At 46.3% G+C, this 24,338-nt stretch overlaps 1 protein-coding gene across 2 annotated transcripts in view; it reads left to right on the top strand.

The window, feature by feature from the left end:
• The window catches only part of AHI1 (Abelson helper integration site 1), a 922,284-nt gene that overhangs the window by 573,958 nt on the left and 323,988 nt on the right, over positions 1 to 24,338 (top strand). For both annotated transcript variants that reach the window (XM_069235204.1, XM_069235205.1), the window contains exon 19: positions 22,568 to 22,685. In XM_069235204.1, the coding sequence (XP_069091305.1) occupies positions 22,568 to 22,685 (118 nt within the window). The remainder of the gene's footprint in view (positions 1 to 22,567; positions 22,686 to 24,338) is intronic.

The following is a 24,338-nucleotide window of genomic DNA, read 5'->3' as shown; positions in this document are numbered from 1 at the left end:
CCCAGGGAATCAAAGACCACCTGCACTGGAGCACCAGTGCCTACCTGCTTGCCAAGACCAGTGTAGCCTGTGAGGAAGAAGAACACGTTGGAGGGAGGGAGGTCCAGTGGGAAGCCCTGTCAAGTGGACTCACAGTGCAAGGTGTGATGAGATGGTTGCTGCACAGATCAGGGGTTGCATGTGTGCATGACGAAGTTGGCGACCCTTGTTTGCCAGAGGAGGGCTGCCGTGAAGTGAGCCATGTGCAGTTTGGCACTGATCAGGTCAGAGCTAATGCGTAGTGAAGAACTGGTAACCTTTTATTCCGGGAGGGGCCTCCATGTGCTGTGAGGACCATAGCGTTTGTGCAATGGTAAGCCAGCAACCTGTTATTCCGAGAGGGGATGCCATGAGAAGATTGCCATGCTGTGATGGCAGTAGCCCTTGTTCAGTGGTGGGCCATATGCCAGGAGGGGCAGCCACCAAGGACTTTGCTTTGCTGATTGGGCTGTAGCTTGTGTACATCAAAGATACAGTAACCGCATTTGCTAGAGGGGGTGACAGGCATCAGTAAAATGTGTGCCTTTGTCGTCGGAGGAGTGGGACCACCGTGGGACCCCTGCACACCTTCACCGGGATGAAGGATTCTCACCAGGCTCTTCGCATCAAGCCCCCCACCTTGGAAAAAAACAGAGACGTAACCTGTAAGGCAGAGCCACAAAGAACCCCCAGCCGCTGCGGTGGTGCAACTGCCTGTGAAGAACTCTACAACCCCTGAGTGCAGCCAGCTTGTACCGCATGCAGCAAACTCACTTAAATCAGCTGCTGCCGCTCCAGTGCCTGTGGATGGGGCGTGCTCAGGAACTACAGTCACGCTGATCCTGCAGTTGTGGGTAAAACTCATTTTGGGGCAATCGACCCTAGGGGAACGTGCCAGCTAGGTAGCGCTGCAGTGCTGGAACACTGTTGACTTTAATTTAAGTTCAGAGTGGACTCTTGAGATCCAGACTACTAGTGGGCCTTTTCCTGTATGTTGTGTATAGAGAATGGGGAATACCACTATCTCTAGAAGGGAGTTGGACCTAGGGGACAGAAACACTGGAGCCCTCACCTCAGAGGGACTATGTAGTTGCTGTATTATAAAATATATTTTTTATTACAAAAGTAAGTACTTGGCTGGACAATCATTAATTACTGTTGCGCACATGTTGAGTTGTGAGCCTGTGTTCACTGCCCATGTAGCTTCTCCATAACTGCTCCTTTCCCCGTCAGAACCTTGAACAGCTTATACCACGCTTACATTGAGAGACAAGTGCTGCAGAGGTACTTGGCCCAGTTGTTCAGAACCCATATTAGGTCAGGCCCCGGTACATCTGGAGTAAAAGGCCTCTCTTCCCTCGGTTGGCCCCAGTAACCCCTGTTGCTCGTGGCCCTCTAAACGGGGTCCTTACAATTTTGGTCAATTGTCCAATTGTATGGTTAGTGTGGTCGCACTTGTGCAGGTGTAGAGACAATCTATGCTTGTTTCTGGTCCAGGGAGGATCTGGCCTGGCAATTCAAGCTGGTCTGTTTCCATGCGGAGCAGGGTCAAGACTGATTTGTATATGGCTGGGTCCCAACTGGAATGGCATGGCCAACGGAAACATGATGGACCAAACCCAGATCTGTGACTGGGGTGAATGATTGATTTGTTCTGCATTCTGTCCATCATCTGTTCTTTTTTCATCTATCAACACCTTCCTAGAACATTATTGTGTAGACATACAAATAAACAGGTAGGTACAGGTAGACAGAGCATTGAAGGATCAGTTTGCATGCTGAACCTCATTTTAATACCACCGCTCACAGTTACCCAGGATACTGCTACAAAATCCATGCATAGCATGTGAACCCAGAAAAGGTTTGGTTTATGTTGCAAAACAAAATGTTTACTTACTAGTAGGATTAGTTTTGCAGATTAAATAATTGAAGCATGGTACAAAGCAGCCAGGCTTAACCTAAGAGGCAATGTGTAAAGTACATGTGCAACACTTAAACAGTAAAACTGTGAGAACACCACAGAAAGACTCCACACCAGTGTAGAAACATAAAGAATACATTTATAAATAAAACAAGACCTTAATGACAGAAATCCAATAAGTAGAAGTCAAGATATTAATTTTTAAAAATGAAATGCAAAAACAGCTTAGAAGCAATTAGCACCTAAAGAGTTAATAGGCCACGCTGGACAGGGACAAAGTCAAAAGTTCAGGTTGACCGCAATGCAGAGCAGGCTGCATACAGGACCCACGCAGGGCCTGCTGAGCAAAGGTACCTTGAGACTGGTCGCAACAGTATGGTGCATTGGTGTGCCCCATGCCGTTGAGGTGTTGAGACAAATTTCTCCATGCAACTGCGGCAGTGCGCTGGTTCCATGAGTGAAGTGTTGGAGATGAAGTGCAGCAGTTCCAAATGTGATGCCCTGGGTTTCTCCACACTGTAGAGGCGATGTGTTGATCTTCTCCATGCAGTGGCGGTGATGCGTTGGTTCCGAAGCAGCAGTTTAGACTGCTATGCAGTGGTTCCGAGTGTGATACACTGGTCCGGTTCCCGCAACAGCTGAGATGTGTTGATTTGACTCTTGCATGGCAGGATGTGTTGGTTCGCCTGGGGCAAACCCCCTTGGTCCAATTCCAAGGGTCCAGGACTGGGATGACACCACTTGGCAAGACAGACTCACAAGCAGACGAGCCTATGTGTCAGATAGGAGGGTTCTAAATCTTTGTGTCCCTGAAACTTAAGCAACAGGAAGCAAACCAGCAAGCCCTTGGAGTCACTCTGGGTTCAAGTGATGCAGGTCCAGTCTTCTCACCCTGGCTTAGAGAGCAGCAGACAGCAGGGCAACACAGCAAAGTAAGATTTTAGCAAACAGCAGTTACAGCAGAGTGGCAGTCCTTGAGCAGCACAGCAGATCCTCTTCTTCCTGGCAGAGTAGTCACAGGTCCAGAAGTGTACTGTTTGGTAGTGCCAGAGGTCCAGTACTTATACCCAGTCATGCATTTGATGTAGGAGAGACTTCAAAGAAAGCTTTGAAGTCCACAGAGGTTCTCACTTCCTGCCCTGGCTCCAGAGACACCACAAGGAGGTAACCAATCTTTTGTGTGAGGGCAGGACACGCTCCATTCGGGTGTGCCAGCTCCTCCCTCCCACCCAGCTCAGGAAGATGGCCCATCTACATGCAGATGACCACTCAGACACACCTACCTTTCCTTTGTGTGTTACTGTCTAGAAGGAATGCTTGAAGCCAGCTGTCGCCCATCCCAGATGTGTATTCCAGAGACAGGCAGAAGGCACCAAATGTCAAAAGTAATTAAATGCCAACTTCCTAAAATTGGCATTTGCAAAACTGGAATTTAAAATCCATATTTACCATAAGTTGTGATTTTAAATTGTAAATTTGATGAAACCAAACTTAAAAAGCGTATCTCTTCACAATAGGGAATTACACATAAAAGAGGTAATATGGAAATCCCAATGTTATCCTTTGAGAGAGAACGGTCTTGCAGTAGTGAAAAATGAATTTATCTTAATTCCGTTATCTTTAAATACATGACACCCTGCCCTGAGGGTAGACGGGGCCCACTTTAGGTATGACATATGTATGAAAAGGGAAGGTTTAGGCATGCCAAGATGGTTACCTTGCCAGGTCGAGGTGACAGTTTAAGACTGCACATACAGGCTCTTCAAAGGCAGGCATGAGCCATGGTTAGAGGCCTACTTAAGTGGTGGTACAATGAGTGCTTTAGGCTCACTAGTAACATTTCATTTACATTTACCATTCCTCCGGATACGAGTATAACAGATTTGTCTCTGACATAATGATTTTTTTTGCGTTGGGCAGCGTAGCCCTGCACACTGCCAGTGTTACATGCCTTCTAGGTCAATAAGGCCTTGCCTGCTGGGAACTGACAAAGATGGCACTAATCAGTTCTCCTGAGCACACAGAGTCTCCTTTTCGGGCATGGTTAGCGATGGTCTGGACACCTCCGCCTAGCTTTTGAGGTGTGGCATGGATGTTGTGGACACGGTTGCTCGATCCACAGCAAATGCTCTGGGCTGACACAACTCCGTGCACTCTACAGTCTTTTTGGGTGACATCTAGGTGGTTTTGACAGCCAGGCCCTCTGATGGTGTTTCTTCTCTGTGAAGACCAATGCCTCCCTGGAAAATTTTAAAAATAGTCACACTATGACTACCATACCCAGGAAACGGTTTCTCCAGGTGTACTGTCGCTTCTGGGGCTTTTCCAAGTAGCTATCCTCATGACACCAGCAGCCATTCCAGGTGGCCCAGTCTCCTCAGCAGTTTCACTGCTCGTTTTGAGTCAAAGGTAGGATGGCAACAAAATCAGCGGCTCTAGTCTCCCCATTTTAGCTGAATGTGCTTCCTCAAAACATCTACAGATCCTTCCACCCCACCAGCAGCTTCTGGTAGGGGCTCCTACTTGACTCTATTGGACAGCTCGCAGTAGATGCAGAGATGTCTCTCATGAGGAGACCACAATTTAGAACTTCATCCTGAAATTACAGACATGAAATTCTCCAGATTGGGATGTCTATGCATGGGTCTCTTTGCCATGGCCTTGAACCACCAGGGACAGACTCTGTTTTGTGCTATATGCTTCTCCCAAAATGGTTCTTTGCGGGGTGTCCTCAGATTCAAATGGTCACAGGGTCTTCTGTGCAAATTTCTGTTGATCTTGCGTCTTTTAACAGTCAAGCAGAAGATGCTGGAGCATCGAGTTCGGTTAATCTGATTTGTTATGCCAGTCTGTTGAAATTCAGCACTCGTTCTCTGCTTTCTCTGTCACAGAGGATAGATCTGCATTCACAGCAGGATAACGAATCCCAGCCCCATGTTTCAACTGCCTTGCTGCATGCCTGGATGTTGAGCTGGGCCAACAAATGACCATCCATTTATCACCAGAAGTGGCAGATGTCATGTTGCCTGCTCGAAAACTTGCTACCTTTGGCAGCTGCTGGTCGAAATTGGTTGCTTGGTGCAGGTCTGATGGTTAGCACTCCTTGAATCTGGCCTCCCTAACGATCTGTGCTTTCCACAGCCCAAAGAGGCTAGGCAGTTGCCTCAGTGAAAGACTGCTTCGCTGACTTGTCCACCTTCATGTGCCTTTCTGATCAACCATGTTTATTCAGATCAATCTTTGTGGTGTGTTTCTGCAAGATCAGTTACCCCTGTTTTTACCCATACCTTTCATTGTTCTGAAGAAAGGCTTTGGATTTGGTGCTCACCTTCCTTATGGCTTCATGGTTCAAAACAGTACAGTTTCTTGGTTCGTTACCTCGAAGACTGTATTTTCCATTCCAGTTACTTCGGCATGTGGAGTCAACAAATTGTAATCCCCACCAGTGTGGCCCCATTTCACTTTTTTTCCTATTCTGACAAATTGTTATTTGACATCTTCCATTGTTTGTGCTTAAAGTTGTGCCTGCCTTACACGTAGGGCAGTCCATTTCCCTTCTATTTTTCTTTCCTCGTACTCACCCCAAAAAGGAAGAGGAGAGATTATATAGGCTGGTCCCTGGTTGTTCTGTAACATATTATATCGGCAACACAGGATAAGTCAGAGTGGATGTGTAGTTCTTGGTAGCCATTGGTTGCTTCTGTTGCTATCCTGGTTGCTGATTTTGCTGGGCGGGCACTTTTTCTTAATCTCACAACTTTGCAAAACACTCATGGCTCAGACTTGCAGTAATATATACTTTGCCAGGGCAGCGTTTCATGACTACTCATTTCCACCTGCAGAAAGGGTTTGCGGTGGGACTTATTCATATAGTGAGGAACTACTGGAAGTGGCACCCATCATGACTTGGATGAAGGTTGGTTGCTTATCTTTTATTTATGCTCAAAACATGAACTTCACATACAATGGTTTTAAAAAAAATAAAAAAAAAAGCTAAATGCCGTCTGTTTTAAGAAATTCCTGGTGAAATTTCATCACTCTCTTCCTCTTGAGGAAAATTGGCTGGTCACCTTTGCTTGGCATTCCATACCTTGTTATTTCTCATTTGAGAATGTAAATGATTCACATTGCAAGAAAGTGTTTTTTCTTTGTTTGCTTTTTATTTTCTAATCTATCTGAATAGATTTTAAGAAAGGCCCTTTTTGTGTGGTAACTCTATACTCAGTATGCAAAGGAGCCCACAGTGGTGGAGTTTCACAGTCTTATCTGTGCCAATATGGAAATGAACAGATCTGCTCCAGGTGGCTTTTGTATAGAGGAGAAAGTCCTTATTGCATAGCCTTGCTATACATTGATCAAAAAGCACATTTCTGTCAGAAAGAGAGATGTGATTTTGCATTCAGGTCATTGTGGCACTGGCCAGATTTATTTTGGCATTTCAGTTCTTCTATTAGTGGAAAAAAAAAAAATTGTTACAGACTTTTGTTTTAATTGTTGGGGTGGAAAAACATAACTTTTATTCGCATGCTATATTGTGGTGCAAACGTGGTGACTGCATACACTGTTTTCAGTGGCCAAAGAATAAAGCTTGACATTTTAGTAACACTGTTGTTAAACCTATGGTTTGGACCAGGGCCAGATTCACAAAGCTGTTTTATGTGTCATCGCAGCTTATATGAGCAACTGTCTTTTTAAGGTCTCACCTACAAGACAGTATAAGCAGCCTGGTCGCAAAAAACATATTGTGGGCTTAACAAGAACTTACAGTGGTCTTGAAGCCCGTCCATTGCTTCCCATTGGTTGGTTTTACTTTCAGTATAATTTGGTTGCTTCTTATGCATTGGCTTTCTTTCCCCTTCCTGTATTTGTCACTCCTTCGGAGCAGTGCTTTAAATGGGCAGGTACTATCTGATAGAGACTTCTAGTTGCAGATTCCTTACCTTAGAATTTCCCCCCGGCATCTCACCGGATCTGGAGATTTTTTTTTCAAGCAGTGCCCTTGCGTGCCATCAGGGGTGTGGCGTCTGTCGATTCTGCCTCTGTTGTTGGTGTCATGGTTGCCATTATGATGTCCGGCCGTGTATAGGCCCAACCCTGGAACACTAACATCAGTTCTTTGCTTTCCGCACCACCCTATGCACAGATCAGGAGAAGAGCTACCTTCGGTCGTTTTAGACTGAGTTTTTTACCATTTTGTTTGAAATTTTTGATTACTTAGTGCATCAAGATGTCTTTCCGCAAGACCAGATTCAAGTTGTGAGACTGCATGATGTCAGTAATGGACCTGCACCCCTTGTGCTTGTGGTGCCTGGAGCGCAACCATGACCAGAAGTCGTGCTGAGAATGCCAGACCATAAACCTGAAGGCTTTAAGGGAGCGGCACCTAAAGCTCATGGCAGCCTGATGCTTGGCTCCGTGTCCCACCCTCGTTCGAGAGGAAAATCACAAGACCGCTTGCAGCACCATCAACACTCATCCTCGTCCCACTCAAAATCGTCAGGACATTTGGGTCACAAGAAGAACAACAAACATTCTTCAACTTGTCCCCGTCGCTCGGTACAGGTATGGTGAGAGTATGGAGGGTCGCTGGACTCTAGAATTCCAGCTAGAAGATCCTAAAATGGACTGGGCTTAGTGGTCTTGACATCTCCCCTAGTGCTGGCATGCTTTTCTCCCCTACTGTGGCTACGGAGGCGGGAGCCTCATATTCAATGGAGGTGAGAAGAGTGGCCGAAGTCCAGGAGCTCAAGCTCACTTCGGTGACTGTCAGGACTAACTTCCTGACTGATGTGCTTCAGCTAGGGGCTTCCACGTCTGAACCCCTTTTGCCCTTTAATGAAGCCCTCACTGATGTCCTGCTGGGTAGATGGCCTAAAACCATAACAGGGCCTCCTGTCAACAGTACAATCGCCCACCGCCATAGGGCTGCACCTAACTACCCTAAATTCCTGACCGAACATCCCACGCCTGAGAATTTGGTCATCCAGGCTTCTTCCTCTTCTGCCGCATTCCCATCCACACACCCCGCATAGGGAATGAAAACCACTTGACCAACTTGGGAAGAAGTTGTTCTCTTCCTCCAGTCTCACGTTGCGGTCCATGAAACTGCATGACTTTTGGGCTGCTATTACCATAGTTAATGGGATACGGTAGCGAAGGTGCTACCACAGGTCCCGGAGGAGGCCTGGGCCGTTCTTTCCCAAGCTGTTGCTGATGGTAAAGATGCAGCCAAGTTCACAATTCATTGTGAGCTTGATTTGACCAACTCACTAGTCAGACTGGTTGTGTCGAAGGTGGCCTCGAGGCACCACGCTTGGCTGAAGAAGTCAGGCTTTTCGGGGGATATTTAGAAATCGCTAATGGACATGCCCTTGGATGGCACCCATCTCTTCGGAGACAAAGCAGACTCAACACTTCAGCGATTTAAAGAGTCCCAAGCTACGGCTCGGTCCCTTGGCCTCGCAGCTGCTCTTAGCGCCCCTCAGTCCACTTTCGCCCCTTTCATGGCTATGTAAGTGGCCCCCAACCACGTCCATTTCCCTCCAGGCACTGTGCCTCGCATGCTGCCCAGCCTCTGCATGGTGGCAGACGCAGGATCAATACAACGTGCCCTTGGATCTGGGAGCCAGCGGCCTGCTCAGTCCACCATACCCTACCCCACACTGCAGCCTCCAAATCTTCCTAGGCCGTCGCTCCATCATGGACTAGTTGGAGGCAATATTCGCCATCATCTGCCCCACTCGGAATCCATCACGACGGACAGGTGAGTTTTGAAAATCATCCAAAGGGGCTACTCCTTCCCCTTTGAGACTACCCTTCCAGCCATGCTACCGTCCTACGATCGGATGACGGAGGATCACTTGGCACTTCTTTGCAAGGAAGTTATGGCTCTCTTAGCCAAGGGAGCCATAGAGAGCGTTTCTGTGCCAGAAGTAGGTTATGGTTGTTATTCCGCTACTTTCTAGTGCCCAATAAGGACAATGACCTCCGCCCTATCCTAGACCTCCAGTCCCTCAATCTCTTCCTCAGAAAGGAGAAGTTCAAAATGCTCACTACCTCAGGTCCTATCTACCCTACCTCAGGTCCTATCTGCCCTGGAGTCTGGATGGTAGCTTTGGACTTGCAGGACGCCTACTTTCACATTCCCGTCCTGCCTGCCCACAGACCACAGATGTTACTTGCAGTTCGTGGTAGGTCGCAAGCATTTCAGTTTACCATGCTCCCCTTTGGCCTTACCAGCGCCCTTCGGGTGTTAACAATAGTGATTTGGTGCTCGTAGCCCATCTGCACAGGCTAGGGGCTTCAGTCTTTCCCTGCCTCAACACCTGGCTGTTGAAGGTGGGCTCATCCCAGGCTGTTGTCCCCCATCTCCAGACTACTGCAAACCTCCTGCAGTCAATGGGATTCACTATAAATGTGCCAAAATCACACCTGACTCCCTCCCAGATGCTCCCTTTCATCTGAGCTGTTCTTGACACAGTGCAGTTTTGGGCCTATCCTCCTGAGCGATGAGTCCAGGATATTCAGGCTCTGATACCGATGTTTCAACCTCTGTCCTGGGTTTCGGTGAGAATCACCCTGGGGCTGCTGGGCCTCATGGCCTCCTGCATCCTGATGGGCATAGGCTGGCTCTGCAGTGGGACCTGAAGTTCCAGTGGGTGCAGAATCAGGGTATTCTCTCCGACATAGTCCAGATCTTGGCAGGAGCTGCACAAGATCTGCAGTGGTGGCTTTCGAACAAACTTCTTTTTCCCCCTTGGCCATGCTGCACAACATCGGCGAAAAAATGCTTTGTTCACAGCATTGTCAGAAAGGATTGGCTACGCCCATAGTTCCCAAGGACGAGACCTACTGGCTTGTCAGTGCTTGTTTAACGAGTGTAGAGCCACTAGCTGTCGCAAGAACGTGGTTTTACACCTCTGAAAACATTGCAATGACCTGTTTTTTCATATGTAAGATTGTTGCTTCGGGGTTTTGACCATCCAGGGCAGGAAAGATCTAAAATATTGGGAACACCTACAACCTTTCTTGTTTATTGGTGTGCATATAGTTGTTATTTTGGCACATTCCGCGTGGAAAAGGTAAGATTTACTCCTGGTCATTTTCTGAATGAGGAGGAAGCAGTGGAAGGGCTTTATTTGACAGAGAAAAATATTTTACTACCTTTGGCAGAAAAAAACCCTAAAAACAGTGAATTTTCCCATGCATAATTATACATCAGTCACGTTTCCGCCAGTGGAAATACCTTTAGATTTCGCTTGATGGGAGTTCTCTGCAGTTTTTTCAAGATTACTCCTGGAAACGTGTAGTTTTTGCTGCTTCCCACGAATACTTTTGACTACCTTTGGGAATACCAGGAATTCAGATATCTACAGCCAGTGTCCTTTTTTTTGTGAGTCGGAGCCATATTATAAATTTTATAATCGCGTGATTTATTACTTGTAGATTTAAAGTGCTGCTGTATACGGTAAGTCTAGATTACAGACAACTCATAGAACTGCCTTCTTTCCAGGCAAGACGGATCCGAGGATAATGGTTCTCTGGTTACAAAATATGCAGCATTCTATAAACTAGGTAGGCCATTTAATTCCTCACGTAAATGGGTAGGTAGGTCCCACACTTTGATTTCCCTTTAACAATGTGCCTATTAAAGTACTGATGATTACTCTACCTTTGAGTTGAAGTGTTTTAAAAAAAACAATTGGCAGTGCATTCTTCATTCATTCTACGGGATGGTCAAGAGCTAGTATCTGGTTCATAGGAGGGTTTTATTCTGCCAAAGAGGTGCCCTCCTCCTCTGTGCATCTATCTCTCTGCGCCTCCAGATCTAATATCAGGTTTTGATTAGTACATGCAATGAGAGGAACTCGTTCTACGGCACACACGTTCGTGTGGTTTGTGCACGCAGACCGTGACGTCATCAGACGTGCAGGCACCCTTGCATAGAAATGAACATATATTGAAGCATAAATGCAGAGAGATCAATATTGTGTGTATCGTACACTGTAAAAACATAATTGTGAAAAGAGGCTGCAGCATATATGTAAAAAATGCATTCAGACGTTGATTGAACATTTTTAAGTTGTGTGCTATCCAACTCTGCAAAAAAAAAGGGAGCACACTGCCTCACACTCCAGCAAAAAGTTGGCCCCAATGCATCTTGGTAAATGCAGTCAGATTCGTTTCACATTAACAAAAGTAATCAAAGTCTTTCACCTTAGTAGGTGCAGCAAGTGCTGTGTATCTCTGGACACGTGTTTCTGGGTTTTGCCCGTCATCAGCAGAGAGCAGCATATTTTGTGGGGTTGCTAGAAATGCCACCAAACGTCTTCTCAGGTTTATGTACCACTCTGGTGCGCAGGTGCCTCACCAAGGCTCGTCAGCCCGTTAGCTCAAGGGAGCCGTCATTCGACACAGTGCAAAAAAAAGGGAGCACACTGCCTCACACTCCAGCAAAAAGTTGGCCCCAATGCATCTTGGTAAATGCAGTCAGATTCGTTTCACATTAACAAAAGTAATCAAAGTCTTTCACCTTAGTAGGTGCAGCAAGTGCTGTGTATCTCTGGACACGTGTTTCTGGGTTTTGCCCGTCATCAGCAGAGAGCAGCATATTTTGTGGGGTTGCTAGAAATGCCACCAAACGTCTTCTCAGGTTTATGTACCACTCTGGTGCGCAGGTGCCTCACCAAGGCTCGTCAGCCCGTTAGCTCAAGGGAGCCGTCATTCGACACAGTGCAAAAAAAAGGGAGCACACTGCCTCACACTCCAGCAAAAAGTTGGCCCCAATGCATCTTGGTAAATGCAGTCAGATTCGTTTCACATTAACAAAAGTAATCAAAGTCTTTCACCTTAGTAGGTGCAGCAAGTGCTGTGTATCTCTGGACACGTGTTTCTGGGTTTTGCCCGTCATCAGCAGAGAGCAGCATATTTTGTGGGGTTGCTAGAAATGCCACCAAACGTCTTCTCAGGTTTATGTACCACTCTGGTGCGCAGGTGCCTCACCAAGGCTCGTCAGCCCGTTAGCTCAAGGGAGCCGTCATTCGACACAGTGCAAAAAAAAGGGAGCACACTGCCTCACACTCCAGCAAAAAGTTGGCCCCAATGCATCTTGGTAAATGCAGTCAGATTCGTTTCACATTAACAAAAGTAATCAAAGTCTTTCACCTTAGTAGGTGCAGCAAGTGCTGTGTATCTCTGGACACGTGTTTCTGGGTTTTGCCCGTCATCAGCAGAGAGCAGCATATTTTGTGGGGTTGCTAGAAATGGCACCAAACGTCTTCTCAGGTTTATGTACCACTCTGGTGCGCAGGTGCCTCACCAAGGCTCGTCAGCCCGTTAGCTCAAGGGAGCCGTCATTCGACACAGTGCAAAAAAAGGGAGCACACTGCCTCACACTCCAGCAAAAAGTTGGCCCCAATGCATCTTGGTAAATGCAGTCAGATTCGTTTCACATTAACAAAAGTAATCAAAGTCTTTCACCTTAGTAGGTGCAGCAAGTGCTGTGTATCTCTGGACACGTGTTTCTGGGTTTTGCCCGTCATCAGCAGAGAGCAGCATATTTTGTGGGGTTGCTAGAAATGCCACCAAACGTCTTCTCAGGTTTATGTACCACTCTGGTGCGCAGGTGCCTCACCAAGGCTCGTCAGCCCGTTAGCTCAAGGGAGCCGTCATTCGACACAGTGCAAAAAAAAGGGAGCACACTGCCTCACACTCCAGCAAAAAGTTGGCCCCAATGCATCTTGGTAAATGCAGTCAGATTCGTTTCACATTAACAAAAGTAATCAAAGTCTTTCACCTTAGTAGGTGCAGCAAGTGCTGTGTATCTCTGGACACGTGTTTCTGGGTTTTGCCCGTCATCAGCAGAGAGCAGCATATTTTGTGGGGTTGCTAGAAATGCCACCAAACGTCTTCTCAGGTTTATGTACCACTCTGGTGCGCAGGTGCCTCACCAAGGCTCGTCAGCCCGTTAGCTCAAGGGAGCCGTCATTCGACACAGTGCAAAAAAAAGGGAGCACACTGCCTCACACTCCAGCAAAAAGTTGGCCCCAATGCATCTTGGTAAATGCAGTCAGATTCGTTTCACATTAACAAAAGTAATCAAAGTCTTTCACCTTAGTAGGTGCAGCAAGTGCTGTGTATCTCTGGACACGTGTTTCTGGGTTTTGCCCGTCATCAGCAGAGAGCAGCATATTTTGTGGGGTTGCTAGAAATGCCACCAAACGTCTTCTCAGGTTTATGTACCACTCTGGTGCGCAGGTGCCTCACCAAGGCTCGTCAGCCCGTTAGCTCAAGGGAGCCGTCATTCGACACAGTGCAAAAAAAAGGGAGCACACTGCCTCACACTCCAGCAAAAAGTTGGCCCCAATGCATCTTGGTAAATGCAGTCAGATTCGTTTCACATTAACAAAAGTAATCAAAGTCTTTCACCTTAGTAGGTGCAGCAAGTGCTGTGTATCTCTGGACACGTGTTTCTGGGTTTTGCCCGTCATCAGCAGAGAGCAGCATATTTTGTGGGGTTGCTAGAAATGCCACCAAACGTCTTCTCAGGTTTATGTACCACTCTGGTGCGCAGGTGCCTCACCAAGGCTCGTCAGCCCGTTAGCTCAAGGGAGCCGTCATTCGACACAGTGCAAAAAAAAGGGAGCACACTGCCTCACACTCCAGCAAAAAGTTGGCCCCAATGCATCTTGGTAAATGCAGTCAGATTCGTTTCACATTAACAAAAGTAATCAAAGTCTTTCACCTTAGTAGGTGCAGCAAGTGCTGTGTATCTCTGGACACGTGTTTCTGGGTTTTGCCCGTCATCAGCAGAGAGCAGCATATTTTGTGGGGTTGCTAGAAATGCCACCAAACGTCTTCTCAGGTTTATGTACCACTCTGGTGCGCAGGTGCCTCACCAAGGCTCGTCAGCCCGTTAGCTCAAGGGAGCCGTCATTCGACACAGTGCAAAAAAAAGGGAGCACACTGCCTCACACTCCAGTAAAAAGTTGGCCCCAATGCATCTTGGTAAATGCAGTCAGATTCGTTTCACATTAACAAAAGTAATCAAAGTCTTTCACCTTAGTAGGTGCAGCAAGTGCTGTGTATCTCTGGACACGTGTTTCTGGGTTTTGCCCGTCATCAGCAGAGAGCAGCATATTTTGTGGGGTTGCTAGAAATGCCACCAAACGTCTTCTCAGGTTTATGTACCACTCTGGTGCGCAGGTGCCTCACCAAGGCTCGTCAGCCCGTTAGCTCAAGGGAGCCGTCATTCGACACAGTGCAAAAAAAAGGGAGCACACTGCCTCACACTCCAGCAAAAAGTTGGCCCCAATGCATCTTGGTAAATGCAGTCAGATTCGTTTCACATTAACAAAAGTAATCAAAGTCTTTCACCTTAGTAGGTGCAGCAAGTGCTGTGTATCTCTGGACACGTGTTTCTGGGTTTTGCCCGTCATCAGCAGAGAGCAGCATATTTTGTGGGGTTGCTAGAAATGCCACCAAACGTCTTCTCAGGTTTATGTACCACTCTGGTGCGCAGGTGCCTCACCAAGGCTCGTCAGCCCGTTAGCTCAAGGGAGCCGTCATTCGACACAGTGCAAAAAAAAGGGAGCACACTGCCTCACACTCCAGCAAAAAGTTGGCCCCAATGCATCTTGGTAAATGCAGTCAGATTCGTTTCACATTAACAAAAGTAATCAAAGTCTTTCACCTTAGTAGGTGCAGCAAGTGCTGTGTATCTCTGGACACGTGTTTCTGGGTTTTGCCCGTCATCAGCAGAGAGCAGCATATTTTGTGGGGTTGCTAGAAATGCCACCAAACGTCTTCTCAGGTTTATGTACCACTCTGGTGCGCAGGTGCCTCACCAAGGCTCGTCAGCCCGTTAGCTCAAGGGAGCCGTCATTCGACACAGTGCAAAAAAAAGGGAGCACACTGCCTCACACTCCAGCAAAAAGTTGGCCCCAATGCATCTTGGTAAATGCAGTCAGATTCGTTTCACATTAACAAAAGTAATCAAAGTCTTTCACCTTAGTAGGTGCAGCAAGTGCTGTGTATCTCTGGACACGTGTTTCTGGGTTTTGCCCGTCATCAGCAGAGAGCAGCATATTTTGTGGGGTTGCTAGAAATGCCACCAAACGTCTTCTCAGGTTTATGTACCACTCTGGTGCGCAGGTGCCTCACCAAGGCTCGTCAGCCCGTTAGCTCAAGGGAGCCGTCATTCGACACAGTGCAAAAAAAAGGGAGCACACTGCCTCACACTCCAGCAAAAAGTTGGCCCCAATGCATCTTGGTAAATGCAGTCAGATTCGTTTCACATTAACAAAAGTAATCAAAGTCTTTCACCTTAGTAGGTGCAGCAAGTGCTGTGTATCTCTGGACACGTGTTTCTGGGTTTTGCCCGTCATCAGCAGAGAGCAGCATATTTTGTGGGGTTGCTAGAAATGCCACCAAACGTCTTCTCAGGTTTATGTACCACTCTGGTGCGCAGGTGCCTCACCAAGGCTCGTCAGCCCGTTAGCTCAAGGGAGCCGTCATTCGACACAGTGCAAAAAAAAGGGAGCACACTGCCTCACACTCCAGCAAAAAGTTGGCCCCAATGCATCTTGGTAAATGCAGTCAGATTCGTTTCACATTAACAAAAGTAATCAAAGTCTTTCACCTTAGTAGGTGCAGCAAGTGCTGTGTATCTCTGGACACGTGTTTCTGGGTTTTGCCCGTCATCAGCAGAGAGCAGCATATTTTGTGGGGTTGCTAGAAATGCCACCAAACGTCTTCTCAGGTTTATGTACCACTCTGGTGCGCAGGTGCCTCACCAAGGCTCGTCAGCCCGTTAGCTCAAGGGAGCCGTCATTCGACACAGTGCAAAAAAAAGGGAGCACACTGCCTCACACTCCAGCAAAAAGTTGGCCCCAATGCATCTTGGTAAATGCAGTCAGATTCGTTTCACATTAACAAAAGTAATCAAAGTCTTTCACCTTAGTAGGTGCAGCAAGTGCTGTGTATCTCTGGACACGTGTTTCTGGGTTTTGCCCGTCATCAGCAGAGAGCAGCATATTTTGTGGGGTTGCTAGAAATGCCACCAAACGTCTTCTCAGGTTTATGTACCACTCTGGTGCGCAGGTGCCTCACCAAGGCTCGTCAGCCCGTTAGCTCAAGGGAGCCGTCATTCGACACAGTGCAAAAAAAAGGGAGCACACTGCCTCACACTCCAGCAAAAAGTTGGCCCCAATGCATCTTGGTAAATGCAGTCAGATTCGTTTCACATTAACAAAAGTAATCAAAGTCTTTCACCTTAGTAGGTGCAGCAAGTGCTGTGTATCTCTGGACACGTGTTTCTGGGTTTTGCCCGTCATCAGCAGAGAGCAGCATATTTTGTGGGGTTGCTAGAAATGCCACCAAACGTCTTCTCAGGTTTATGTACCACTCTGGTGCGCAGGTGCCTCACCAAGGCTCGTCAGCCCGTTAGCTCAAGGGAGCCGTCATTCGACACAGTGCAAAAAAAAGGGAGCACACTGCCTCACACTCCAGCAAAAAGTTGGCCCCAATGCATCTTGGTAAATGCAGTCAGATTCGTTTCACATTAACAAAAGTAATCAAAGTCTTTCACCTTAGTAGGTGCAGCAAGTGCTGTGTATCTCTGGACACGTGTTTCTGGGTTTTGCCCGTCATCAGCAGAGAGCAGCATATTTTGTGGGGTTGCTAGAAATGCCACCAAACGTCTTCTCAGGTTTATGTACCACTCTGGTGCGCAGGTGCCTCACCAAGGCTCGTCAGCCCGTTAGCTCAAGGGAGCCGTCATTCGACACAGTGCAAAAAAAAGGGAGCACACTGCCTCACACTCCAGCAAAAAGTTGGCCCCAATGCATCTTGGTAAATGCAGTCAGATTCGTTTCACATTAACAAAAGTAATCAAAGTCTTTCACCTTAGTAGGTGCAGCAAGTGCTGTGTATCTCTGGACACGTGTTTCTGGGTTTTGCCCGTCATCAGCAGAGAGCAGCATATTTTGTGGGGTTGCTAGAAATGCCACCAAACGTCTTCTCAGGTTTATGTACCACTCTGGTGCGCAGGTGCCTCACCAAGGCTCGTCAGCCCGTTAGCTCAAGGGAGCCGTCATTCGACACAGTGCAAAAAAAAGGGAGCACACTGCCTCACACTCCAGCAAAAAGTTGGCCCCAATGCATCTTGGTAAATGCAGTCAGATTCGTTTCACATTAACAAAAGTAATCAAAGTCTTTCACCTTAGTAGGTGCAGCAAGTGCTGTGTATCTCTGGACACGTGTTTCTGGGTTTTGCCCGTCATCAGCAGAGAGCAGCATATTTTGTGGGGTTGCTTGAAATGCCACCAAACGTCTTCTCAGGTTTATGTACCACTCTGGTGCGCAGGTGCCTCACCAAGGCTCGTCAGCCCGTTAGCTCAAGGGAGCCGTCATTCGACACAGTGCAAAAAAAAGGGAGCACACTGCCTCACACTCCAGCAAAAAGTTGGCCCCAATGCATCTTGGTAAATGCAGTCAGATTCGTTTCACATTAACAAAAGTAATCAAAGTCTTTCACCTTGGTAGGTGCAGCAAGTGCTGTGTATCTCTGGACAAGTGTTTCTGGGTTTTGCCCGTCATCAGCAGAGAGCAGCATATTTTGTGGGGTTGCTAGAAATGCCACCAAACGTCTTCTCAGGTTTATGTACCACTCTGGTGCGCAGGTGCCTCACCAAGGCTCGTCAGCCCGTTAGCTCAAGGGAGCCGTCATTCGACACAGTGCAAAAAAAAGGGAGCACACTGCCTCACACTCCAGCAAAAAGTTGGCCCCAATGCATCTTGGTAAATGCAGTCAGATTCGTTTCACATTAACAAAAGTAATCAAAGTCTTTCACCTTAGTAGGTGCAGCAAGTGCTGTGTATCTCTGGACACGTGTTTCTGGGTTTTGCCCGTCATCAGCAGAGAGCAGCATATTTTGTGGGGTTGCTAGAAATGCCACCAAACGTCTTCTCAGGTTTATGTACCACTCTGGTGCGCAGGTGCCTCACCAAGGCTCGTCAGCCCGTTAGCTCAAGGGAGCCGTCATTCGACACAGTGCAAAAAAAAGGGAGCACACTGCCTCACACTCCAGCAAAAAGTTGGCCCCAATGCATCTTGGTAAATGCAGTCAGATTCGTTTCACATTAACAAAAGTAATCAAAGTCTTTCAGAAACACGTGTCCAGAGATACGGCACTCGCTGCACCTACCTTAGGTGAAAGACTTTCTACAGCGATACAGCACTTGCTGCACCTACTTAGGGTGAATCATTGTTTGAAAAATTCTCGCTATTTATATTTAAATGACTGCATTTACCATGATGCCTTGGGGCTATTTTCCGCTTGAATGCAAGGCAGTGTGCTCCCTTTTTCTTTTTGGATGTCTAAATGACGGCTCCCGTGAGCCTCTTGCTGACGAGCACTGGCGATGCACCTGTGTGCCTAGTGAGTGGTACAAAAACCTGTGAAGACGTTTGGCAGCATTTCAAGCGACCCCTTCAGTTATATACGCTCTCTGCTGATGATGGCCGAAAGCCAGAAACACGTGTCCAGAGATACGGCACTCGCTGCACCTACCTTAGGTGAAAGACTTTCTACAGCGATACAGCACTTGCTGCACCTACTTAGGGTGAATCATTGTTTGAAAAATTCTCGCTATTTATATTTAAATGACTGCATTTACCATGATGCCTTGGGGCTATTTTCCGCTTGAATGCAAGGCAGTGTGCTCCCTTTTTCTTTTTGGATGTCTAAATGACGGCTCCCGTGAGCCTCTTGCTGACGAGCACTGGCGATGCACCTGTGTGCCTAGTGAGTGGTACAAAAACCTGTGAAGACGTTTGGCAGCATTTCAAGCGACCCCTTCAGTTATATACGCTCTCTGCTGATGATGGCCGAAAGCCAGAAACACGTGTCCAGAGATACGGCACTCGCTGCACCTACCTTAGGTGAAAGACTTTCTACAGCGATACAGCACTTGCTGCACCTACTTAGGGTGAATCATTGTTTGAAAAATTCTCGCTATTTATATTTAAATGACTGCATTTACCATGATGCCTTGGGGCTATTTTCCGCTTGAATGCAAGGCAGTGTGCTCCCTTTTTCTTTTTGGATGTCTAAATGACGGCTCCCGTGAGCCTCTTGCTGACGAGCACTGGCGATGCACCTGTGTGCCTAGTGAGTGGTACAAAAACCTGTGAAGACGTTTGGCAGCATTTCAAGCGACCCCTTCAGTTATATACGCTCTCTGCTGATGATGGCCGAAAGCCAGAAACACGTGTCCAGAGATACGGCACTCGCTGCACCTACCTTAGGTGAAAGACTTTCTACAGCGATACAGCACTTGCTGCACCTACTTAGGGTGAATCATTGTTTGAAAAATTCTCGCTATTTATATTTAAATGACTGCATTTACCATGATGCCTTGGGGCTATTTTCCGCTTGAATGCAAGGCAGTGTGCTCCCTTTTTCTTTTTGGATGTCTAAATGACGGCTCCCGTGAGCCTCTTGCTGACGAGCACTGGCGATGCACCTGTGTGCCTAGTGAGTGGTACAAAAACCTGTGAAGACGTTTGGCAGCATTTCAAGCGACCCCTTCAGTTATATACGCTCTCTGCTGATGATGGCCGAAAGCCAGAAACACGTGTCCAGAGATACGGCACTCGCTGCACCTACCTTAGGTGAAAGACTTTCTACAGCGATACAGCACTTGCTGCACCTACTTAGGGTGAATCATTGTTTGAAAAATTCTCGCTATTTATATTTAAATGACTGCATTTACCATGATGCCTTGGGGCTATTTTCCGCTTGAATGCAAGGCAGTGTGCTCCCTTTTTCTTTTTGCTATCCAACTCTGTTGCTGCTTTTCATTGAATAATAGGTTTCAAGCAGGAGGTCGTAAAAGGGAAGACAAGACTGCTGGACGAAATAGAACCACTTTGCCGTAAGGACATGAGCATTAGTTGACAAATTCCCTGACTAAACTAGGGCATTGATGTGCATCTAGTTAGTATATAATAGGAAACGAACCCCTTGAAAAATGTTACCATGAATATGTAACTTACATTGTGCCAGGACTGAACCAAAGAAAGCTGCCAGTTCCATCGAAATGATGCTGTGAAAGAGCTATACTCCAAACCGAAAGCATTGTGCTCTCAGCAAGAACGGTTGCAAATCCAGCAATTCAACTTCTCACTTCACAGCTGATATTCCATCCACCTACATTAGACTGACATTACAGTCTCTGTGATTTACATAAAGCTTTGGGGAAAGGGAGATGATGGAACAGAGGCCTTACTGCCCCTGAAGATCCCAGTGATGTCCGGGGGAAAAGCAATGCTCCAGCACAGGTGCATGGGTCAGGAACAACTAACATTGGAATTTTGAATACATTCTTCTGTTTCAGCAAAACAGGAAAAATAGAATCCATTGTTCCTGGTTCCCTTCGCTTGCTTGTGAGCAAGTAATCACATGAGTAGGGGGCCGCAGAATGACGACTAGCTGGGACTAGCCTTTTCTGACATTTTCAGAAGGGCTAGAGCCTTTGGGGGTTTCTGCCGCTAGCTCCTCGATCTGCCACTTTATTGCAGCAGACACAGCGGGCGTGATCAAAGAAGGTGGATGGGCGAAGTGGGCATTGGGAGAGATCAGAAAGGTTAAAAAAAAGAGAGGGACGAGACAGAAAGGGGGAAGAGGTGTGGGGCAATTTGGACTATATTGCCACGGGTGCCTTAAATTCCTAATCCAGCCTAAAGCATATCTAGCCCTGTTTATTCCAGCATCCCAAGGGGCAAGGCACAATACATGATATGCATCCATAGTGGTACAAGTAGGTGGTACTCCAGCAAGGAGCATATCTAGAACCCTCGATTCCTTCCCTGACTACCACCTTGCAGGCGAGAGAAGCATAATGACCTATGCACTCATTCTTTAATGTGGATTGTTTAGGAGACATACAGATGGGGAGAAGAAGACAAATAATGCAGTTGATTCACAGGATGTAGCTTTCACTAACAATAGGACAATGTATGCTTGGTAGAGGTGCCTCCCTTCCTTCCTCCCCGGTGCACTACTTAACCCTCGAACTCGCCTGCTTCGACTTTCTCCTGTCTAGCAGAGTTTTCTCTAACTATACTTGGTTCTTCCAGTAGCTCCTTCATCTATATAGCCTTATGTCCAATCATTGACTTAATAACACGTTGTCACTTTTCTCTGCTTACATATATTTCCCCCTGGGCCGTGACCTGGAAGCCCTAAAGTTAGGCCTGAAGAGGGGAACAGTCCCTGCAATATATAGCCAATGTTATGTCACTGATCACTTGCCCCCTAGCACCTCTCCTGCGGGCTTCACTAGCGGTTGATAGGTTTGAGATGTGATCATGCATTTGTATTACTAAGAGGGTCGGCCTGTCCTATTGGGCAGTCAGGCAGTGCTCAACGAGCTGCTCTGACATGGTAAGTGTGTGCGCTGTTTTTTATTTTTTTTATTGTTGGTGGGCCCATTTTGCGGTCTGCTGGAACGGTTTTTAATGTTGATATCCTTGATATTTAAACACCCATTGCTTGCAGCAGGCTCACACCCATGCAATCTTTCCATATCGTGCACGAAACATATTGTGTGACTCTACAAATTTATAGCTGCCCTGATTTGCAATCATGGGGCATTTTTCCATCAATCTAATTCACCAATTTCTATCCTAGTCTGACCATGATTACTGACTGCAAAAGATACCGAATTTGTAATCCGGGTTTATAAATCCACTGAAATTATGCCCTCTGTTTTATATCTCATGTCCCATGAAATTAGTATGAGTTGGAGACATGCTTAAGGCTGATACACATAGAACTGTTTCAAACGTTGGTCATTAACTTTTCATATTGCAATTTTAGCGTTTGTTGATTCTTAGGTTACTCTCTTAAATATACCAGTCATTGTAATATTCTTTGTTCTTTTTCTTGCATCGCGTGGCATTCCTTCAAAGATCTCTCAATATGCTTGCAGGTGACTTTTAACCCGGTGCTAAGAGACCCTGTGAGGTAGTCTCTTCCAGGTCTGATAAAGACTCTTTTTCTTGGAAAAGGCCATTTTTAACCCTTTTCTGAATTACAGATGACCCGACTCTTGGCAAAGCTTGAACCCAGTGCTGCAGAATCAGCACACATAGTATCCAACATGTGGTGACACCAGTGCTTAATTTGTGCTTGTTGTTTCCGGTGCTGAGCACCGGCACTTATTTTTGAGCACCGGGGCTCATTCTTCTTCCCCAAGCATTTACAGCGACCAAAAGACAAATTTGGGAAAGACGGAGGAAGAGAAAAATGAAAAAGCGTCACAATCGTAGAAAGCAGAAAGCTGCAAGAGTGAGCTGAAGGGGCAGGGAGTGGCTTTAAATGGATTGAAGAGGCCGAGATGGCTTCAAGATTACACCGCCTCAGTATTCTAGGCTCACACCAACCGCGTGTTTAGAAGGAGGCCTTTGGGCACCGGCATGTATTGATTTACAAATTAAGCACTGGGTGACATCTCTCTCGACCAACTCAATATGCTCGCCGTGTAGAGAGAGTAAGCAAATATGGTTCCCTTGGTAGCCCAGGAAATGACAACTTAGTTTCTGATTTGCCTTTCTCATTGCAGACCGGCTCAAATCACTCTCTTCCCGCGCCGTCGCTGCTGTCGCCACACTCCAAGATGAGGCTCCCAGGCGCTCTGGCCACGCAGCTGATCCCGCACCAGTCTCTGACCTCTCAAAGCGGTGAGTTCCCTTTACTGGTTACTGATTGAACATCGCAGGGAATGGTTTAATTGGTCGAAGCACTGACATTTCTTCTGAGCTGATCCGAGTTACTCTGTGCGCAGTGTGGTTTTGCAAGGAGTGTTAATGTTATGATTCGGTGTATCTAATGTAATCACCGACAAAGATGGCTCAGTGAGTTAACCTTTAGTCGATGGATTGTGCTATGACCTGTACTCCATGAGTTACAATTTCCGCAACGCCAACTCACCACTTGTGTTTTTTGAGGTCCCTAACTTGAGTACCACTGAGCTGACTTACAATAAATTGTTATTTTTCGGTGCTTAGAAGTAGCAAAAAAGGGCTACATTAAGGCAGCTTATTATCTTTTTGGTAACCATAGCCCTCAACACTGAAAAAAATGACACATTTGCACACCGGGTATGCATCACAAAACAGAATTTGCGGTATTTTGAGTGATCTAGCCGAAATTGATTTGGGCATGAGTACTGTTGAGGTGATGATTAAGTGCCTGACGCTGGAAAAGGTTCAAGTGGTTCCTCCTTGTTTTTAATGAACAAAGGTTATTTATATGATGTGCATTGAAGTGTGGGGGTAAAATTAGAACATGACTTTGAGGAAAGCAAAACCGTGTCAATGAATAAATGGTATTCTTGTTGCATATTGTGTTAGTCTCTACTGCTAAGATCGGTTAAGTAGTAGGTGAGATATAAGGGGCAAAGTACCACCTGCTATATATTATAAGGCTATTTGACTTCTTTTATAAGGTCCTGTGTCTCCAAGGTCACTTGCAATATTCTTATAATGAATCACCTTTCCCACAAGCTACTTAAGTACTTGGTGTGATGTTCTTTCATATGAAAGAAATAGCATGTATTTGACATGAAGAATAAAGGCAAATTTACCAGTGCAAAATTAAACACACCAAAAAAGCTGTTAGATAAATTTTGCAAAAAGATACAAGAATCTGTTTAATGCAAGTCAGATTTAAAAAAGAAGCTGTAAGAGAAAGTGTAGAAATATTCAGAGAGATCCTATCTTTTCTATAATAATTACCTAATGCGTGCAGAAACATAAACATGTTTCCATAAATTTCTCCTTCCTGCTTATCACTGTTAATCTAGAAAACGAGCGGAAGGAAATCAATGTTTCATTTTCTTAAATTGCACCTTTTATTATGCTCCGTATCCTGCCTTTCACCTTGATGGCTCGCTTTAGCTGTAGGCTTTATGGCATGAAAACGAGGATGTATTAAATTATTTCAGCTGAGCTGCTATGTCATTTCTTTATTACTGCTAACTAAGTTGTCATAGTAGAGACAGGTTTTTATGCAGGGATTGCATTACGGGGTATCATGTATGATATACAGTTTATAGTCCAGGTTTGTGTTTTTCACCCTTTCTCCCAATCTAGGCAAGAACTGAAGACACACTTCTTCAATGTTCTGGATGCAATGACAGTCCAGTTTAACTTTTGGAAACCAGTTACCCCTTCAATCACCCTTAGACTGTGTCCATGCCTTTGATACAGCACTCTGATGATACATTCTCATCTGCACAACAATCGTATGAAAGAAGCAGGATGAAATAAATTGCCTCTTCTAAAAAAGGAAGATGTCTGGTTCGGATTGCTTTGAGGGGACAAATTAAAAAA

This window comes from Pleurodeles waltl, chromosome 5, assembly GCF_031143425.1.
Source record: "Pleurodeles waltl isolate 20211129_DDA chromosome 5, aPleWal1.hap1.20221129, whole genome shotgun sequence".
Taxonomy (NCBI): domain Eukaryota; kingdom Metazoa; phylum Chordata; class Amphibia; order Caudata; family Salamandridae; genus Pleurodeles; species Pleurodeles waltl.
This window is presented reverse-complemented; position numbering and strand designations above follow the sequence as displayed.